The 20,269-nt window shown below is 34.4% G+C and overlaps 2 protein-coding genes across 2 annotated transcripts in view; one reads left to right on the forward strand and one right to left on the reverse strand.

Moving 5' to 3' along the window:
* LOC117344613 (nephrocystin-4-like) overlaps positions 1-9,793 on the reverse strand; it is a 74,714-nt gene extending 64,921 nt beyond the window's left edge. The window contains exon 1 of the mRNA XM_033907428.1: positions 9,634-9,793. Within this exon, the coding sequence (XP_033763319.1) occupies positions 9,634-9,786 (153 nt within the window). The 5' untranslated portion in view covers positions 9,787-9,793. The remainder of the gene's footprint in view (positions 1-9,633) is intronic.
* A 2,577-nt stretch (positions 9,794-12,370) lies between these two features.
* LOC117344615 (phosphatidylinositol N-acetylglucosaminyltransferase subunit P-like) lies at positions 12,371-18,535 on the forward strand. Its single transcript, XM_033907432.1, has 5 exons — positions 12,371-12,494; positions 14,585-14,690; positions 15,596-15,668; positions 17,324-17,442; positions 17,793-18,535. Exons 2-5 carry the CDS (start codon positions 14,609-14,611, stop codon positions 17,903-17,905), a joined length of 387 nt encoding a protein of 128 aa, XP_033763323.1. The 5' UTR covers positions 12,371-12,494; positions 14,585-14,608; the 3' UTR covers positions 17,906-18,535.
* Positions 18,536-20,269: the final 1,734 nt, after the last annotated feature.

Below are 20,269 nucleotides of genomic sequence, written 5' to 3' on the forward strand. Positions count from 1 at the left end.
CAGCATAATTTATAACTGGATGGTCATGTTATCAGCTTGAAATATTAAAAACTGTCCCGGGTATTGATCATACCACTCTTAGGTTAATTGTCACAAACTGTCATGTGACCATATATATATATCTCTGTTGATCAGCTTAAGCTTGTTTCCATAGAGAACAAAAATGTTAGATTTTGTTATAAATGATCAATTTATAATTTATCAGGTAACTAATTAGAAATCAAAACCAAATTTAACATGCAGCTCTGCCTTTGTGACTGAATCATATAATTACCACATTAGCAGAAAGCAAAAATACTTAATTCTACAAAATAGAAATCATACATAAGAAAGTTTTTAGACATGTAGTATAAAAGGCATCAATTATATATAAGTAAATGGTAGGTTCTTTCACTGCTCTTCCTTGATGTCCTTATCAGTAAATCTACTTGAACAACAAATACTGACTATATAACGCCGTTAGTTCAAAGCCATCGTGTTAAGGACATTTAACTTTTTTTCAACATTAAGTATTCCCAAAGTACATATAAGTCTGAGCCAAATCACATACAGCTGTATATCATATATCCGGTTTACTGTACAAACCTATTTAGGGACAAAAAGGTAGGGTAAATCATTTGAAAACTTGCCATCACTTTTATGACTTCAGAGCTATATAAAACCTAAGAGATCAATACTAGACTGTTCAATTATCAACTTGGTAAAAATCACACTCAATAAGTTTTTTCACTGATAAAAGCTTTAATTCTTTTGGCCAATACATGTAACGCTTTATCAGTCTTTTTATATATAGCCTGCTGCACAGATATTTTGAAAACTTCTACCAGCCAAATCTTTATTTAAATATCTATACACTACGTGCAACTCGGAATGTGCACATGCCTATGCATGCAGACGTTCAGGTAGCTAGCTACATTATGTATAAAACTATACTCTTGAAATCAACAGATGAAAACAAATTAAACATGTACAGTATTAATTTATGCAATATACCTGTACATACATGTACACGTACATTAATTCCATCAAGTACAGTTACAATGTCACTGCTACCTTTAAAATTGTAGCTAATTTGGTTTGATTTGGTATCGTTTGATATCATATCAAGTATATGAGTATTTTGGAGGATTGCGGTATGTGTTCATGGTTGTCTCCTTGATAGCACAGAACTGATGTCAACTTATAGTGCTACCTCACTGAAGCATTCTGCCAAAGACACCAAGCAGGACACCCCACCCAGTCAATGGGCAAACCAGCTATTCCACTATAATTAAGAATGATGATCATGGGCGCATGACATTACATTGATGTACCATTTTAAGATTTTTATGGTGTCAAGCTGGCTACCAACCATTATACTGATGTGAAGAATTTCCATTAGGCTAATTTTTATTTGAAATCTTTAATTAACATTCTAGAGATGGGGTTATTTAAATTTTTAAAGTGTTTAAAAAGTCTACTTTAACAACCCTTTTCTAAAAAAAAAAAAAAAAAAAAATGAGTGTTGAATGTTATATATGTAATAGCTAATTGTATAAAATTAGTCATTCAAGTTTGGTCAAAATTCAATATCAATATGAAAACTTTATCCTCTGATTTCAAAGTAAAAAATGAGGATGAACTAAAAAAGTTTTTGTACATATTCCACAGCGGCTAGTACTAAAGTTACAAATATATATAAAATGTACAATTAGTGTTATTTACCAATAAGATTGTTGGTTCTGTTAACTAAATCTTAAAGATGGATATGTATATAACATTGCATAGAGGATTTCATGACAGTTATCTAAGTCTGCTAATAAATAATTCTAAATCGACTTCAATTCGTATAACAGTCGACTGCAGGTTGAAAGAAAATGCAAACACACCTACATATAGTAAATGGCATTATGGCAAGACTTCTAAGTTATCTCCAAAGACGTTTATAGGATGTGGCATCAAAACAAAACATTTTTTTTTAAATGGCATCTAGATCAACAATTCTAAGTCAATATTTCACTATGTATAGGCCCAAATCCTAAGAGCTAGGATTGGAATGACGTACATTTTGTACATACAGTCATCAAACGGAGAGATCACATTACAGTTAATTGAAAGTATAATGATGTGTTAATTGTACAAAACTAGGCCTTAAAATTACAGGTATCTTAGGTAGGAAAATGTATATAAAAACTTAGTATAAATATGTGTGTTTATTGGTGTAATTCAATATGCTAATATACATAAATATATAGATTACAGGGGGGGGGGGGGTAAGGACGTCACCTGTATGGGTTAGGTTATATATATAGAATGTATTTGTAAGAACTTACTCTCACATATACACATTAGCTGTGACTTCAATAGTACAGATATATTTAAATATCACGATCAACTTCTTAATTTAAACATCAAAGTCATAATTATTACTTCATTCAATCTTTTATACCCATGCATTCAAACCCACCCTACCCATACTAGGGGATTGAATATAGGACAGTCACAAAAGTTTTTTTTTTTTTTATCTTGAGTGTATACTTTGACAAAGTCTTAGAATGACCGACGTCAGGCTATATAAGATGTGTACATTTGATGTCAGTATATCTATAGCCTGAAATGTTTGATTTGACCTAAGTACATGACAGTACAAAGTGAATGGAGACAATATTGACAAACATCTTAAAATATATATTCACCAATACACACATGGCCTGTTCTAGTGGTAGAATGTCTTGTAATTATTTGGCTAAATCAAATTGGCACTTGGGTGATCAGGATGGAATAATGTACTAATGATAAAAATGATGGTAGTTTTCCAAATTCCTGAATGCAATATAATATTGTACTTCACCAATTTGGCTAAAAGTTCTTTACTCACCCAATAAATAATAATAGTTTTAAAATTTGCATATGGCGAATTGACGATCGGGTAGTGCTAACACAGAAGCTTAAGTCTAGTAAATAGCCCACCAATATACCTAGTGATATCCTGGAAACTGATCTGAACCTCAGGTGACACAACAAATATATCTTATATAAAATAAACCTCAGGTGACACAACAAATATAATATATATCTTATATGAAAAAAAAACAATGATTAATATAAGTTGGAACACATTACAATGCAACCTTCCTCATTCAATAAAGTAACATATCAAATATTAAAAACAATGCTAACTGCACTGATAATAGTTTCCAGCATGCATGATGCCAGCTTTCAGCATACATGGAGCTTTAAAGTTTCCAGCACACAAATGCCAGTTTTCACCATACATGATTCAAGTTTCCAGCATAGAGATGCCAGTTTTCAGCATGCATGAAGCTAGTTTCCAGCACACGTCATGATCATCAGATGCCAGTTTCCAGCACGCATCAGATGCCAGTTTCAAGCACGCATCAGATGCCAGTTTCCAGCATACATGATTCAAGTTTCCAGCACGCATCAGATGCTAGTTTCCGTCATGTATAATGTCAATTTCTCCACACACTACACCTGTAATATAATTGTATCTCTATCTAACTGTAAACCACACAAATCAATAACACATTAAAGTGGCCTTTCAAGAATATTCCTACAATTGCTCACAGTAATGGAGGTCAATATTTACTTACTCGTATCTAATTCCACAAAAAATGTCCGGATCTATCAGTATCTCCCAACTAATTTTCCTTTCTATTGGATGATAAAAAATATTTTATGAATAACGAAAAAATATCCATATTTTCTATTTATTTAATAGAATTAATTCTGAAGATCAATGGGTTGCATTGTTACTTTATAATAAGAACGGCCTTCCCTACAGCTTGTCAGTATTGAAATGTATGTACATAGATGGCGCTGTTCGTGTGTATTGGTTGATTGAGATCGATATTAAATACTGATAGAAATCTGTGAGAAGTCCTGCTGTCAGTACTTACAGAAAGAACATCAAATGATTCATTTAACAATTAATGTACCAACTGATCCAAAATCTGGAGTCCTAGCTGTACCATTAAAACATGGCAGGTCATACCCGTAATTAAAATACATTGCATTTAATATCAGACAACCAGAGTTGATGTACAGAACTGGGTTTAATCAGATATTTACTTAATTATCAGATCTAATGAGAAATTAAAGCCGTCTTACTGTCATCAGGACAAAATGTTACAGTAAATATGCACAATTTTTTTCTATTTTAAGAAAAACCCTTGATGGCTGAAAAATAGTATAGGGCAAAAATCGTTAATTTAGCATTCAATTAAGTCTTGTTAATTTAATGTTTTTAGTTTTTTTTTCATAATTTACATGTATTTCGTCAATCTAAAATAGATGTTAAGTATATTTGAGTAAATATCAATACATGTCTTATATAAAATGTATCCCTTTTTGCTAAATATATTTATTTATAAATTGAATCCTTTATATTACACCACAATTCAAAACACCATGCTGTGACACAGACCACCGGGGTATAAACCTGATTGTTATGTTAAATTTATCACAGAGATTTGTGAAAAAGAAAAAAAATTATGATTGCAAAACCAACATTATAATCAGCAAATATTCAAAAGATATATATATATTACATCATATATAATCTTCATATATATACATTAATGTATCATATTATTGCAGCTAAATTAATACACACTTATACATTGTGATTAAAACCTCACTTGTAACTATTGACTCTCAAAAATATGCATCACAACATTTTGAAGGGTCCATAATACATCTATATAATTTTCTCCTTTTGAACACTGGTACATTAATCCTTACTCCAGTTGAATATATATCACTTCATTTTCAATGAACGCCCTCAATCCACAAACATGAAATTCAAACCAACTCCACAGAGAAAACTATATGCTCCTTTTCCTCCTGTACCTTCAAGCACACTGATGTAAAGCCACATCTGGTTAAAATGTGTTATAAGGCTACGAACATTATCTTTGTAGACTGTTGGAATTATTTGTATAAAAGAGGTGATTAAGTATCCAATGAAGTGCTACCTGACCAGTGGAGAACTGTGGCACTTGATTTAAATGTACAAACCCACTGTAGGGTGGGGTGTAGGCGGCTTTAAAATGCTACCGTGTGGAATCTGAAGTCAGTAATCGTAAATGGATGGTAGAGTCTACAGCTTTAAAATGTTACCATGTGGAATCTGAAGTCAGTAATCGTAAATGGATAGTAGAGTCGACAGCTTTAAAATGTTACCGTGTGGAATCTGAAGTCAGTAATCGTAAATGGATGGTAGAGTCGACAGCTTTAAAATACTACCACGTGGAATCTGAAGTCAGTAATCGTAAATGGATGGTAGAGTTGATAGCTTTAAAATGCTACCGTGTGGAATCTGAAGTCAGTAATCGTAAATGGATGGTAGAGTCAACACCTTTAAAATGTTACCACGTGGAATCTGAAGTCAGTAATCGTAAATGGATGGTAGAGTCGATAGCTTTAAAATGTTACCATGTGGAATCTGAAGTCAGTAATCGTAAATGGATGGTAGAGTCGACTGCTTAAGTGAGCTTTAAAACTCTACCACATGGAAACTAATTTAACTTGAGTCAGTAAATGGACGGTAGAGTCGACTGCTTTAAAACTCTACTCGAAGCTTTGAGTCAACTACAGGGTGGAGAAGGCAGCGTTAAAACTCTGCAGTGTTTATGGAAGGTTACAGGTACAAGTTTAGGGCAAATCATTAAAGCTACGTAGTAATTTGGGAGTTATCACCAATTTCTCCAAAATTTCATTGTTTCAAATTTGTTTTGTGTATTGTGATTATAGAGATTCACATACACCTTTGTTTTTTATACGAACAAGTATACCATTTCTGGGAAAATGATCTCTAATATATGGTATATAATAACCAATTTTCTTATAACTTCTTTAACATTGCATATACAAATACTTACAGGTGCTGAAAGCTTAACACCTTATATACACTTCTTGTCACGTTAATAAGCCCATACAGTGGAACTTGTCAGCCGATCTATATTTACGTTTGTTTACATCAGAAGTTGGGCACTTTCATTGAAGGAGACATGTTATGCAAACATTAGTTTAAATGCAGTTAAGTACTTTGTAAAACATATTTCAACAGGTAAAATATAATAAGCACTGAACCATACAGGCTTTTTATAAAACCTCTCAATACCTTTTGTAATTAACCTCGTGAAGTTTCTTACATATAGTTGTTAAAAGAATTTGAGAAATGTTATCAATTTTCATATAAGGGTAACTCATAGTGGTATGTTTGTTTTTGTTAATGAAAACATATATAGAGAACATCAATTTTGAAATTGAATAACAATTATTTAAGTATTTTAGAAGAGCTTAACTATAAGATATTAATCTTTTCTGTAGTCATGAAATAATAAGATTGATCGAAATACAGTCATTTGATAGAGAATTATTACCATACTTACCAACATCTTGGAATTTTAATTGAGGATATTGCACATGTACAGAATGGCCTCCTTTTGATAACTTAACACCTTAAAACTATTTATTTCAAAGTTTTCTTTCTTGTGAACCAACTTGTTTTTTTTCTGATCCAACTCTTACTGACTGAGCTATCACAGCCCCATTTTTTTAGGAAACCAATACCTGAAGATAATAAGTGTATTTTTTTTTTTTTTTTTTTTGTGTACATACATTTTTAAAATTTTTAGTTGTTTTGTTGGCTACTTTTGTGATATCCATTTTACATCATCACGCGCCTCAGTCAATTCACTTAATGTATTCATCATTATATAATCAGGACATCAATTGTGAATAGACGAGTTGAAATACTTAATATACATATAGGAAAGTTGAACTGCAATAAACTTCAAATTTTTCTTCATTCTCACAAGTTTTTTTTAGATCTACTGACATTGTCTGTTTAATACTGCTATGATTTTTTAAACTGAAAAAAAAAATCATCAAGAAGAAATTAAACAGAACTCAGTCTTTAAACACTTTCTGTCTTCTCAACTTTTCCAGAGTAATGTCTATGGTCATGTAGTCCTCAAAGAGTTACTTCCCCTTATTTTAAACACTTTTTGTCTTTTCAACTTTTTTGGAGTAATTCTATGGTCATGCTGCCTTCAAAGAGTTATTTCCCCTTATTTAAACACTTTCTTTTCAAGAGTTATTCTGAAGTCATGTAGTCATCAAAGAGTTATTTCCCATTATTTTAAACACTTTCTGTCTTGTCAACTCCAAGTATAATGTTGAATTCATTTTCATACTTAATTTCTGGGCAAAACTAAAACAGGTAAAATTAAAACTGTCAAGATAATGAATTCATTACGGAGTCAAAAATCAGCAAACACATCAATTTATGTTCTAGTGCATAGATGATAAAAACAAAGATGTCTGTGTCTAGTGTTAAAATCAGAGGAATGTTGGTTACTGTTTGTCATGTATACATTTTCCCTGCTTTTTTCTACTTTAAATTTGTCGAAGACTTTGTTGAAGGAGGGAGGAATGAACAGAACTGGGCTAAATTAATGCTGGTGGCTAAGGAGTTCATATAGTCAGCAGTGTTCGCATTCACGTGGTAATGTGCCTGATTCACACTGATACTAAAAAAATCATGTACATATTTTCCTCTCCATGCATGACTCGAGCGCTAAAATGGGTATATATATTGCAGTACTGTAAATATTGGCTCAATTTGTATTCAAAACTTCTTCCAATCTTAACATTATTATGAGAATATAGGCATGGTAAAAATTGCATCACTCTGAATGATTTCAAAACTAAAACATATGGATTTTCCCCACGAACAGCTTGATCTTTCAAACGTTTGAATCTTTTATCAGCTTCACTCGCTACGTACAGCGTGTAAATGATTGAGAATGTTTCTGTCATATTATAAGGGTGATACGGCAGTATATATGGATGACATTGTGCAGGAGGCTTGTAAAAAGTTTTTGTGAATTCATGATCACTCTATTCATGACAATCACATATTACTTAAAAGACATATATATGCATAACGTCTAAATATATAAATCAAACTCTATAAAGTTTACTATGCAAATAAAGAATAGTAAAAAAAATTTGCATTTGAGCTGTGCATTTGTTGCATTGAAAATGAAATGTGAAACACAATACAACTCTGACTGAATATGATTATCAAAATTTTATTTAAAATTTGCAGCAATGAATTTTTCAAATGGTACCTCAAATACTTTACCTGTATACCCTCAAAAATCCTGCTGTACCCCCAATTTTCAAACCATGGGGGTACCAAAACCCCCAGAAAAAAATGGGTGGGAATTAACACAGAGTTAAAGCATCCTTCTAGAGGTCCTGGATTCGAATCCCAGTCTGGTTATTGCATTTTTCCTCTCCTGTATTAGGCTGTTCCCCTCGATCATGTACATATGAGGGGAAATTCAATATTGGTCTAAAAGGTGTGATATTTACAGCAACTGTTATTTTTGTTTTATATTTGGTGTTTCATGAAGGTCATTATGTACATTTTTAAAAAATAAGGTGGAGAAGATAAAACTTTCAGTCCCTTATCTGTATTTAACATTTGAAATTCTAAGCTTAGATTGTTGCATTATATTTAATATTGGTAACAGGTGTTGTCTTTTACATGTTCAAAATGGTTTTGCTCTGTGTGTTATTGTATTCATTAACTATGTTATGGAGCTAATAGAGAAAATAAGAAACGTTTTCTCAGTAAAAAATCTTAAAGAATTAAAAAGGACATTGCTACCCACAGGCTGTTGTTACGAACAAAACACAATTTGATAATTTCTCGATGACTTCAAATCTTTTCCAGTTGTACTTATTTAATATGGCACCAAATCAATTAAATTCTTACAATCAGCTATGAAAAGGATAAACAAATCTTATATTGTTTTTGTTGGTACACGAGATATATGTTACTTCCAATCAGGAGAAAAGTTGCATGAAACATACCCTGAGGAGTTCGTAATTCCCGTCGCTGTATGGACACGAGTGATTATCACTCTGCTACACAAATTATCAAAGCAGTGCCCATCACCTACACAAGTCTAGCGTGAATCTTAATTTAGAATTGGGTTTAATCCCAGTAACTTTTCTCCGAGACCTGTATATTGTTTGTAACAAATTGGACTAAAATAGGGATTCATATTTTCATAGTTTGATTGTCGTATCTCATGCTGACGAAGTTTACTGTACCAGAACGAGTCCTGGTTACTTTTGAAATGTTGATAATTCATTCCATATCAACATTCATCTGAATTTATCTTATAAACAATTTTATAACTCCAGTAAGGGTATATATTGGTATCAGTTCTTAACAGTACACATTTTTCTTTGTAACAGTGGACACACATTGGAAGTATATGAATGTCTTCTTTCAATGTAATCGTCATTATTGGTGGAATTGGCCAACGATGAAGAAGAAGCAGAAGATCCCCTGATCACCATCCACGGCCCTGGGAGCCTTTTTGCATGCAGGATCACTATCTTGCTGTAATTGCTCTATATCAAAATTGCCCCATATATGAACCAAACAATGGTGACCAAGATAACAAATTCCACTCATCAGTTTCATCTATCATTTCCTTTTGTCTGTGCGTTATGTGAACGATAATACAAATTTATGTCAACATTTTAGCATCAAAACATGCTCAGACACGCGGCAAAATATAAGTTTAAAAATCTGATACTTACTCGACCAAATAGCCCCTCTATATTCGTCACACTTATACATATAGGAGTTGATATTTCAGGGGCGGCTTGTTCCCGGTTTTCTGCAGGTGGCAAATGGTTATTTTTGTCGAAAAACTCCTTCCACTGTTTACCAGTGGAGACGATCGCCGCCATGATGTAAACAGAAATAGGGTGGTAGAGAATTTGTGTATCCCGAGCCGAGCCCGAGCTGAAGACCCGAGCCCGAGCTTTGTTTTTTGCTAATTATTTCTGATACATGCTATTATTGAGAAATATTACTAGATACAAACAACAAGTAAATATAGCTGATTCTAAAAATATAAATTTCAACATATATCTAATGTGACTTGATGTCAAATTTTGACATTTTTGTAACCGCGCCGACGATCAATGAACTCGCCGTGTTTACCGAGCTTTCACCGAGCCCGTGCTAAGGGCAGATAACTCTACCGATCCCGAGCTTTGTGACTGTACATTAGTAAAGCCTTTAGTGATATATGTGAATTGATTGTGATTAAAACATAAAAATTGGCTTGAGATTAAACTTAATTCCAATTTAGTGTTATTGTTAAGACAAAAAAATAAAATATGTATATTTATCGCACATTTAAAGTTATTAACTGAAATATCAAATTACAAAAATCATAGTATAGTGTAGTACTCTAGAGCTTATGTATCATTTAGAGGGTTATATTCATGAGTTAGCTATAGGTCCCGATCTTAGGTGTGTTTTAGGTATTCAGGAGTTATTGAATGAGTTTAATTTAGTGCTTTAAATAGAGTCTGACGAGAAGTTGTACATGTCTTACGACACAACATTTCAAGTAGGGGATTTTTATGTTTCTGCTTTAGTATTTAGGCATGTCTTATTTCAGAGTAATAAAACCATCCCAGTAGCTTTTTTCATTCACGATAAGAAATCAACTAAGATTCACGAATTTTTTTGGCGGTCTATTAAATCACTAATTCCAAACTTATCGAAGGGTAATCATGTTATGGTAGTAGACAGAGAATTAAGCATTAAAAATTCTTCAGAGGAAGTTTTTCCAAATATCAAGTTGGTTTTTTTGTTGGAATCATATTCGTAGAGATATCAGGTTTCGGTTGAATCAACATAAGGGGAGTAGCGACATATCTATTTACATGGAAGATATTCTTCAACTTTTGAGATGTGATAGTGAAAGTGATTTTTTGACTATGCTAGATAAGGTCTCTGAGAAATGGAGCGAACCTTTTGTAGACTATTTCAATTCTAGTGTTAAGGGAGATATAGTGAAATATTCAGGTTGGTGGGTACTATCGGAGCTAGGTGTAGGTAACAAGTATATGGGTATTACAAATAGCATTGTGGAGGGGACTAATAGCTTAATTAAATCTTTAAATAATTGGAAAGAATTACCGTTAGATAGTACAGTTTTGTCTTTTTATTATCTCCAGAATTACTATTGTAACGAAATCAAGAGGGGGTTAATAGGAGTAGGTCCATTCAAACTTAAAGCTATAATACATAAGAGCGCACAGTAGGTTTTTAAATTTCCAAGTAAATACAGAAAAAAGAAAGTTTCTCAAGCCTTAACTTATGATATTTTTATCGATTGTGAGTCAGATGGATGTCATATTTCTAATGTTTTTGATGATATGGTAAGTTGTGACGCTGGTTGCGATAGGTGGTTTCACAATAAATGTGTTTGTGATCAGTCAGATTTTCATTTTTCAAGAGACAGTTTCGTTTGGCATTGTACTAAATGTTCGAAAATTCAAACTAGAATACAATAAGAAAATAGTACTGTAGTTGTATTAAAATCATCCATTGATGAAAATATTTTTTTTACTAAAAGATATAGCTTTAGTAACAGATAAAAAGTAAACCAGTGAATTGGTTTATACCACAAATGAAAACTTTATTTTCTACGTAAAAAAATACAAAAGTACATATGTTGATAAAAATATTTTAATGTGATAAACAATAATGAAAAGATGGGTAAATATATTTAAAATCATTAAAATAAAATGATATGGGCTCTTTGTAGAACTGCGTCCTCGTCGCAGAGCCCGGAAACATTCTTATACCAGAATGGCTAAAAGCTCTACAAAGCTCGGGATCGGTAGAGTTATCTGCCCTTAGCACGGGCTCGGTGAAAGCTCGGTAAACACGGCGAGTTCATTGATCGTCGGCGCGGTTACAAAAATGTCAAAATTTGACATCAAGTCACATTAGATATATGTTGAAATTTATATTTTTAGAATCAGCTATATTTACTGGTTGTTTGTATCTAGTAATATTTCTCAATAATAGCATGTATCGGAAATAATTAGCAAAAAACCTGAATAGTCACGCTTGATTTCATGAAAATCCACTTACACGGATTGATTTAAAACCTGAAATCAAATCTTTGTAGAAAAAATCACTTTAATCCATTTAGTAATGAAGGAGAAAAACGAAAATATCCAAAGCTCGGGCTCGGGTCTTCAGCTCGGGCTCGGCTCGGGATACACAAATTCTCTACCACCCAGAAATAGTACTTCCGGTATTTAGAGAAATATAAATTTGAAGTGCTTTCTCTTTTTCCGGAATTTAATTATTACTTTAATTAGTTACTGGCATTTCTTGCGATAGTAATCTCTCTCAGCGCAGTATCCTAATTTATGAGATACAAAACAAAATCCATGCCAAATTATAAATATCCAAATTATTATTTAAACGATTGATAATACCAATATTTTTTTCCGGATTTACCCATGACCTATTCTACGTTCTTTTATTAGATTACCTGTCAATAGTGCATCTGTTTCCGGGTAGGCCTGTAGCTACCTTATAAATATATTGTACAACGTTTATTAATTAACAGCAGCTATCATTGGTAAGCTATATATATATAGTAGTCATCTGAAAGCTTCGCTAATTGTCTGTAAAATGTCTTATGAATGTTCGTCAGACGACAAGTTAAGTGAGCGGTGAGCTCACGACTCTGTGAACTCGGTAGTCTACAGCACAGGTACTCGTGGACATGATTAGGATATTTTTAATTTAAATGTTACATTATAGACGAGTAAATTATTGTATTACAATCGCATGCTTAGTATATATAAGGCCGAGGTACGATATTTTTTTACAAATTAAGCATGCGATTGTAATACAATAATTTACTCCTCTTTATTTAGTCTATAATGTGTAACAGGAGAGGAGAAAATGTAGCGGCCAGACCGGGGTTCGAACCCGAGACCTCCGAACACTAGCCGGATTCTCTACCAATTGAGCTACCTGGTCACCGATGATCGACCCAGTCCAGTCCCGCTACACACCTCCCTTCTTTTTTTTTCAAGTCTTCTCCCTCGAAGACACACGAGACCCTTATACCGTCACCATGGGTATTTTAGTTGGGCGCCAATTTTGTAACAGGAGAGGAGAAAACGTAGCGGCCAGACCGGGGTTCGAATCCGAGACCTCCGAACACTAGCCAGATTCTCTACCAATTGATCTACCTGGTCAACGATGATCGACCCAGTCCAGTCCCGCTACATAATGTAACATTTAAATTAAAAATATTATAATCATGTCCACAAGTACCTGTGTTCTACAGTACAGTACACTGTAACATCAGTCAGTTATGAAGTCTCTTTAAAACCACCTTCATGAAAACCAAATCCATAACAAAGTATCCTGATATCAACATTTTATTCACAATCAAGACAGCTTGATGTTAACCGGTTGAATATGTACAGTGTTTACATGCGTCTTTTATCCTGTAGTACACATCTTTAAAAATGATACAATTAACCCTCTAAATATAAGTGTTATAATGCATCAGTTTTGCCATGCATAGTGAGAATGCTTCAATGGTGAACTCAGAGTTGAGCTTCATAATTTTTACATAACTTGCGTGAAACATATATGACAGGTGTCTCGTCGGTTGGCGTCAGAACCAAAAATATAGCCAAAGATCTTTAGCTGAAGTACATATATTCGTAGAAATCTAGTATATATTTTACCTAAGTGCAAGATCAGCATGTTTCTTTTTTCAAAAGTTGGTCTATATATAGATAGAAAGGCAAGGTTATGACATTTGCTGTAGGATCCTATTAATTTATCATCTTGGATGTATTTTAATTACTGCTGTGTGTATGCATTCAATTTTAGCTCATCTCTTCCGAGAAGAGGAAGAGCTTATGTTGTGATGCCAGCGTTTTTTCAAATGTTAAGTTTTTGGTGTTGAAAGGTATTAATACATCACTTTATAATTGTACTAGGGTGCTGATATTTGGCAATAGAGTCCCTCTTAAATTACACTACATCACTTTATAATTTTACTAGGGTGCTGATATTTGGCAATAGAGTCCCTCTTAAATTACACTATCTGTGAAACTGAAAAAAAAAAACAATTTGAAAATGCTCACGTTAGACAATATTGATACAGTTCCTCATTTTTCAAGGGAGACAACTCTCATTAGGATCATTTTTCATCAAAAATTAAAAGAAATAGTCCAAAAGCAATTATTTATTATATTTATTCAATTTACAACAGCATAGCTTGTCTCCCGAATGTTTGTCAATACTGTACATAATTTACACACATAGCGGTATAGGCTGCGGATATTTCTGGCTAGGCGATTGGGTGCCGTAGATCGTGAGTTCGAGGCCCGGTCATGGCACGAGTCAAAAATATATATATATATATACCAGTATATATAAATTGGTATGGTTTTGAAAACTGCATGAATATACACAAAATACATTCTGATCAAGTAAACAATATAGATATTATTACTGAAAATTTGCAAAACCATACCAATAAATATATTTTAATTATGTATTGACAAACATTTGCGAGATAAGCTATGCTGCTCTCCAACAGCTCTTGTTTCTGTCATAATAACTACATTTGTGTTCTTCGTATTTATTATATTGTCACAATTATCCAGGTCTTATGATAGATTTATTTTATTTTTATAGCAAAGCAGCCACTGACTGTGAAGAATGCCAGAACACTCCCCTTCACCAACACCTGAACGTGCCATCTATGGATTTGTCTTGTATCTGTTAGCTTTTGTTTTGTTTTGTAAGTTTAACCACTAAACATATCATTCATAAGGTTACCTCTAGAAATGAATATATAATGTAATAAATATATCAGTGGAATGGTTAGTTTTAAATCTAATGTAAATCTGTCATACATTTAGTCTAGAAAATATCACAATCTAATTAAAATATAGATGCTCATTATTGCTACGTTTCATGAACATCTAACAATATCGCATAAGGGGTCACGTCAGGATGACCTTTGTTACCTCAATATTTCACTTTCAGGTTGAATTGTCAATATTACGATGTCATTGATCTCGTCCATTTGTCACATAAGTGCATCTGAAGCTAACCATTTCGGTACAGCATGTACATTGTATATAGCTTAGAACTGCTTCGTTGGACGAAATGACTTGAAACAGATTGACAGATTATGCAAGCTATGCACTTTAGTCATGCTATTTCGCACATACCAAATTCACTACCAATGTCTGTAAATAGTAATTTGGTTAATCCAATAGGTCATCCTGACGTGACCTCTTATGCGATGACGTTAGATGTTCTTGTTCATAGTAAGAATGAGCTTCTAGATTTTAATTAGATTGGAAAAAATTACAACATCAATTTGTATCTATTGTGATCAAAGAAAGACTTGCAAAGTCTGTCTAATAGAGATCTATAATAAGTAAGAAAGTTAGGTTCATGATATGGGCCAGGAATATGTTGGATTGAAGGGCTACAAACATTGTCAAAATGAATATACACTTTGCCTAGTCTCATATCAAAATGAAAAGGTATTCAAGTTTAGCAGCCACATGAATGACAAACACCAACTTTAAAGTTGCAACAGTTGCAGATGAGCAATACAAGTCCATTGAACCTCTTTGTTTGTTTTCCATTGCGCATGTGCTTAGTGTTGATATTTTAATGTTTTTCCCTCAGTTTTTTACCTTATATGGGCGTGGATACCTGATGCCTGGCTACACCAACTTGGACTTGACTACTGGCCGCAGAAGTAAGTGATGAATCCTATCACCTCTATACAAGTCCGACTGTACTTCCTAAGTGATGAATCCTATCACCTCTATACAAGTCCGACTGTACTTCCTAAGTGATGAATCCTATCACCTCTATACAAGTCTGACTGTACTTCCTAAGTGATGAATCCTATCACCTCTATACAAGTCCGACTGTACTACCTAAGTGATGAATCCTATCACCTCTATACAAGTCCGACTGTAATCCTATCACCTCTATACAAGTCTTACTGTACTTCCTAACTCATTGTCCATCAGTTATCACAGAATTACAGAGGTCCATGTACAGTCGTGGTATTTTGCCTGTACCTTGTATAGTTTTGACTTTTGTCTTATAGTCCACTGTCATTGTTGTACCCTTTATTTACCTCCAGAGTTTTAGAGGTCAAATAAATGTACTTGATTATACATGTCAAAATCTTGCAAAAATCTTTTATGAATAAGAAAGCCCCAGTGTAACGATAAGTGTCCTTATTAACTTGATGGGATGACGGCACACCTGCCAATTCTCCCTGTTATGATGGGAGACTCTAAACTTTAAACCCAATACAATTTAACGATATATTATCAGCAAACTGTTCAGTTAAAAATATCCAATTAGTCCACCAATTAGGAATGTTTCTGGGTTTGAAATTTTGGATGTTTTCATTTTTTTATGGAAATTCCAGAAAGATATTAAAGGGTGTTAATTGATTTGTTTGACACAATACCAAACAGTGTGATTGTTGTGTTGTGTATATGTTCCACAATAAACCCATGTCTTGTAAACCCTGAAGTTTGCTGCAGGTACAAAAGCATAGGGCATAGGTATTGTACCTGCTGCCCCCATTGCATGATTGGTGAGAGATGACTAAATTTTGGATCTTATCTTTTCGCGTCTTTCTAAACAACTTCTTCTAAATGTCTCCCGTGATACTGCATCACACTTGGCCTTCAGTTGAGCGTTCGCCCCTTTGAGGAAGGCATTGGGTTCTGTCCCCTGGCCTGACTGACCAGAGTCTCTTAAAATAGTAGTTACTAGCTATATAGATGTCAGTATAATGTGACACATTGTGGTGTAGGCATCGCCACCACAAGGAGGAAAACACTAACATACTGCAGCCTCCCAAATCAAACTCACCACATGCATCTTGCACATGGAGAGGTTGTCCTTAAATTATATTTATAGGTTGTTAAACAAAACAAAACCAAACTAAACCAAATCATGATAAGCTACAGCTTGTCCATACACTTTTACATAACACAGAGCTTGTCCACCGAGAGGCCAAAAAGCCGTAATAGCGGACGTTAAACAATAATGATAACATAATACAGAATAATAACTTTAGTCTGTGGTAGTTTCTTGTTTCACAATGTACTAAATACAGACATGAACCTGATAAAGACAGTGGTTTTCTGGTATTTAATACTTTGTTTTTATTCTCCAGACAAAGGGCCATAGCGTTGCCTACATTCCCATGTTTCTGGTATTTCATACTTTGTTTTTATTCTCCAGACAAAGGGCCATAGCGTTGCCTACATTCCTATGTTTCTGGTATTTTATACTTTGTTTTTATCCCCCAGACAATGGGCGATAGCATTGCCTATACATTCCTATGTTTCTGGTATTTCATACTTTGTTTTTATCCCCCAGACAATGGGCGATAGCGTTGCCTACATTCCTTTGTTTCTGCTTCCTGATGAGCTATCCTGTCTACTTTGGATTGACGTTCTTGAACTCGCCACCTCTAACATCAAGGGAGGTAATCAAAGGTGTGTGTTTAGAATTTCATCATGATAAAATTAGACATTCTCCAATGTTTTGTTAATTTAGGTGACAATATGATTAATCAAGAAGTTGTAATTTAGAAAGCTCTGAATTTTTAACACATAACCAATAACTTAAGGTTGCATTGTCTTAGCTTTATAAGGACTTAGTCCTACTTACCCAATTAACAAAAAAACTTCTGTATCAAGATGTTATACACTAAATATAATATTCTCTTGTCAGAAGAGGATGACAATGCGGAGAATTCAATTAATCAATTGACGATCTAATTTTTCTCAGTAATCCTGTGTATGCGTTTCCAAATTATTAATTAGTTGTGTGATTAATATTTCAGATAGTCACACCATAACACTGACGGGCAAGATTTATCCTCCCGAGTCCATTCCTCCACTCTCAGATCTCTCCATAACAGAGGTCAACAAGAGGCTGTATCTACATGATTCATGACATTAGGGTCAAAGGTTATCTGGCCATTGTCCCTGACCTTCCCATGGTCAACAAGTGGCTGCAGAATGACAGGTTAAAAGTCACCAGACACACGATCCTGACCAGCCCACAGTCAACAAATGACTGCAGAGTCACAGGCCAAGTGTCATAGGTCACGTATATCGGATTCTGTCTTTACCATGGTCAACATGTGGCTGCAGAATGACAGGGTCAAAGGTCACTAGATACATGATGCCGACCTTACCATGGTCAACAGGCGACTGCAAAATGACATTAAGTAATAAGGTCAGAGGTCATTAGAGATCTAATTCTGAATTTTCTGTGGTCAACCAGTTCCTAATAAGTGACTCAAATATAGGTTCAAAGATCACAAGAATTATTATTTTATTTTTACATTAACATCAATAGGGTCAAAGGTTACTAAAGATATGATCTATCCCTGGTCATCTAGTGGTGGCCTATTGATATACACATCTGTACCTCAATAGGGTCAGAGGTAAAAATAAAACAAACCCTCAGCAAATGAGTGTATATTTATTGTATTTACCTTATCTGTATTGATAAGTCATTCTGTCAAAGGTCACCTGACCGGTGATCAATCAATTAAAAATAAATATATTTATAAAATAACATTTGTTTGTGCTAATTGATTCAGGCATTTGCTTGCATGAGTTGGGTACACTTTCAAAATCTAATTCCTTTATCAAATATGGTGGTGAGTTTATCAAATATAGTAGTGAGTTTAGCAAATGATCTTTCAGATCCAAGTTCTCACATAGGAAAATGACATACAGATAATTTCAAAACCTTGATCCAAAGGCATTTTTGTGGAAACCGTTACCAGCGTTCCATGGTCCATTATAGAGTCTTTTGATGATGTAGATGATACTCTGGACACAAGGCTACAGCATTTTACAAACGTTGTTGATGTTCAAAAATGGAATGACGGGTCAAAAAACAAAAACAACCAGAATGGATGGACGAGGCCATTCTTGAGAATATTCAAACTAGAGATGAAAGAGATCAAGGTGACCTAGAAAATTTTAAAAAAAGAAAATTTTACAGGGTTGCCTCTTTGATTCAAAGAGCAAAATCAGACTTCTACAAAACAGTATTTGAAAAAAACCTTGACAATACTTTGTATCTGTGGAAGTGTCATCTGCAATTATATATGTTATGAAGGGAGAAGATCAAACAAGTTCAATGAATACTTCAGACATTGCCAGTTAACTGACATCTCAACTTGAACACGTTACAGCCTCTTTTCAGAAGTTGAATGGGTATATATGATAAACTTGACAACGATATAAACTTTGCTATTCCTGATGTATCTCAGGATTTTGTAATTAAGTTTTTAAAAGGTTTGGATGAGGTTAGTGCTAACTTGTTAAAAATAGTTCATGCTGAAGTAGCCCAATCCCTTACCTATATTATAAACCTTAGTATTCAGTCTGGTAAATTTCAGTTAAAACAGTAAAACACAGTTGAGGAAGAGAAGAGTTACTCCCCTTTACAAAAGTACAGGGCAATACCAGGATAGACAAACACCGAGTGCTGGCGAAAGAAATGGAAATGTGCAGGAGAATCTGTAGTATCAGATATTGGAACAGTACCTGTACATTTGCCAACATCAATGTGTCCAACCAAATCCAGTAGTCGCCGGAAGACAACTGGAAGGTCCAAAACCTACCATTCCCAAGAGGAGTCAAATTTAGCAAGCAAAGTAGTCCACAAGACCACCACCAGCACAAACGACAGCAAGCAAAGTAGTCCACAATACCACCACCAGCACAAACGACAGCAAGCAAAGTAGTCCACAATACCACCACCATCATGACAAACGACAGCAAGCAAAGTAGTCCACAAGACCACCACCAGGACAAACGACAACAAGCAAAGTAGTCCACAAGACCACCATCAGGACAAACGACAGCAAGCAAAGTAGGCTACAAGACCACCATCAGGACAAACGACAGTAAGCAAAGTAGTCCACAATACCACCACCATCATGACAAACGACAGCAAGCAAAGTAGTCCACAAGACCACCACCAGGCCAAACGACAGCAAGCTAAGTAGTCCACAAGACCACCACCAGGACAAACGACAGCAAGCAAAGTAGGCTACAAGACCACCATCAGGACAAACGACAGCAAGCAAAGTAGGCTACAAGACCACCACCAGGACAAACGACAGCAAGCAAAGTAGTCCACAAGACCACCATCAGGACAGACGACAGCAAGCAAAGTAGTCCACAAGACCACCATCAGGACAAACGACAGCAAGCAAAGTAGTCCACAAGACCACCACCAGGACAAACGACAGCAAGCAAAGTAGTCCACAAGACCACCATCAGGACAAACGAC

The sequence above is a fragment of the Pecten maximus genome, chromosome 16 (assembly GCF_902652985.1).
Source record: "Pecten maximus chromosome 16, xPecMax1.1, whole genome shotgun sequence".
NCBI classification, from domain to species: Eukaryota; Metazoa; Mollusca; class Bivalvia; order Pectinida; family Pectinidae; genus Pecten; species Pecten maximus.

What these genes read in the sequence shown, in the direction of transcription:
- LOC117344615 (XM_033907432.1), top strand. Translation starts at nt 14,609, where the DNA reads ATGCCAGAACACTCCCCTTCACCAACACCTGAACGTGCCATCTATGGA. An exon ending in GTTAGCTTTTGTTTTGTTTT is followed by an intron (nt 14,691 to 15,595) that starts GTAAGTTTAACC and finishes TTTTTCCCTCAG; the next exon opens with TTTTTTACCTTATATGGGCG. An exon ending in CTTGACTACTGGCCGCAGAA is followed by an intron (nt 15,669 to 17,323) that starts GTAAGTGATGAA and finishes TTTATCCCCCAG; the next exon opens with ACAATGGGCGATAGCGTTGC.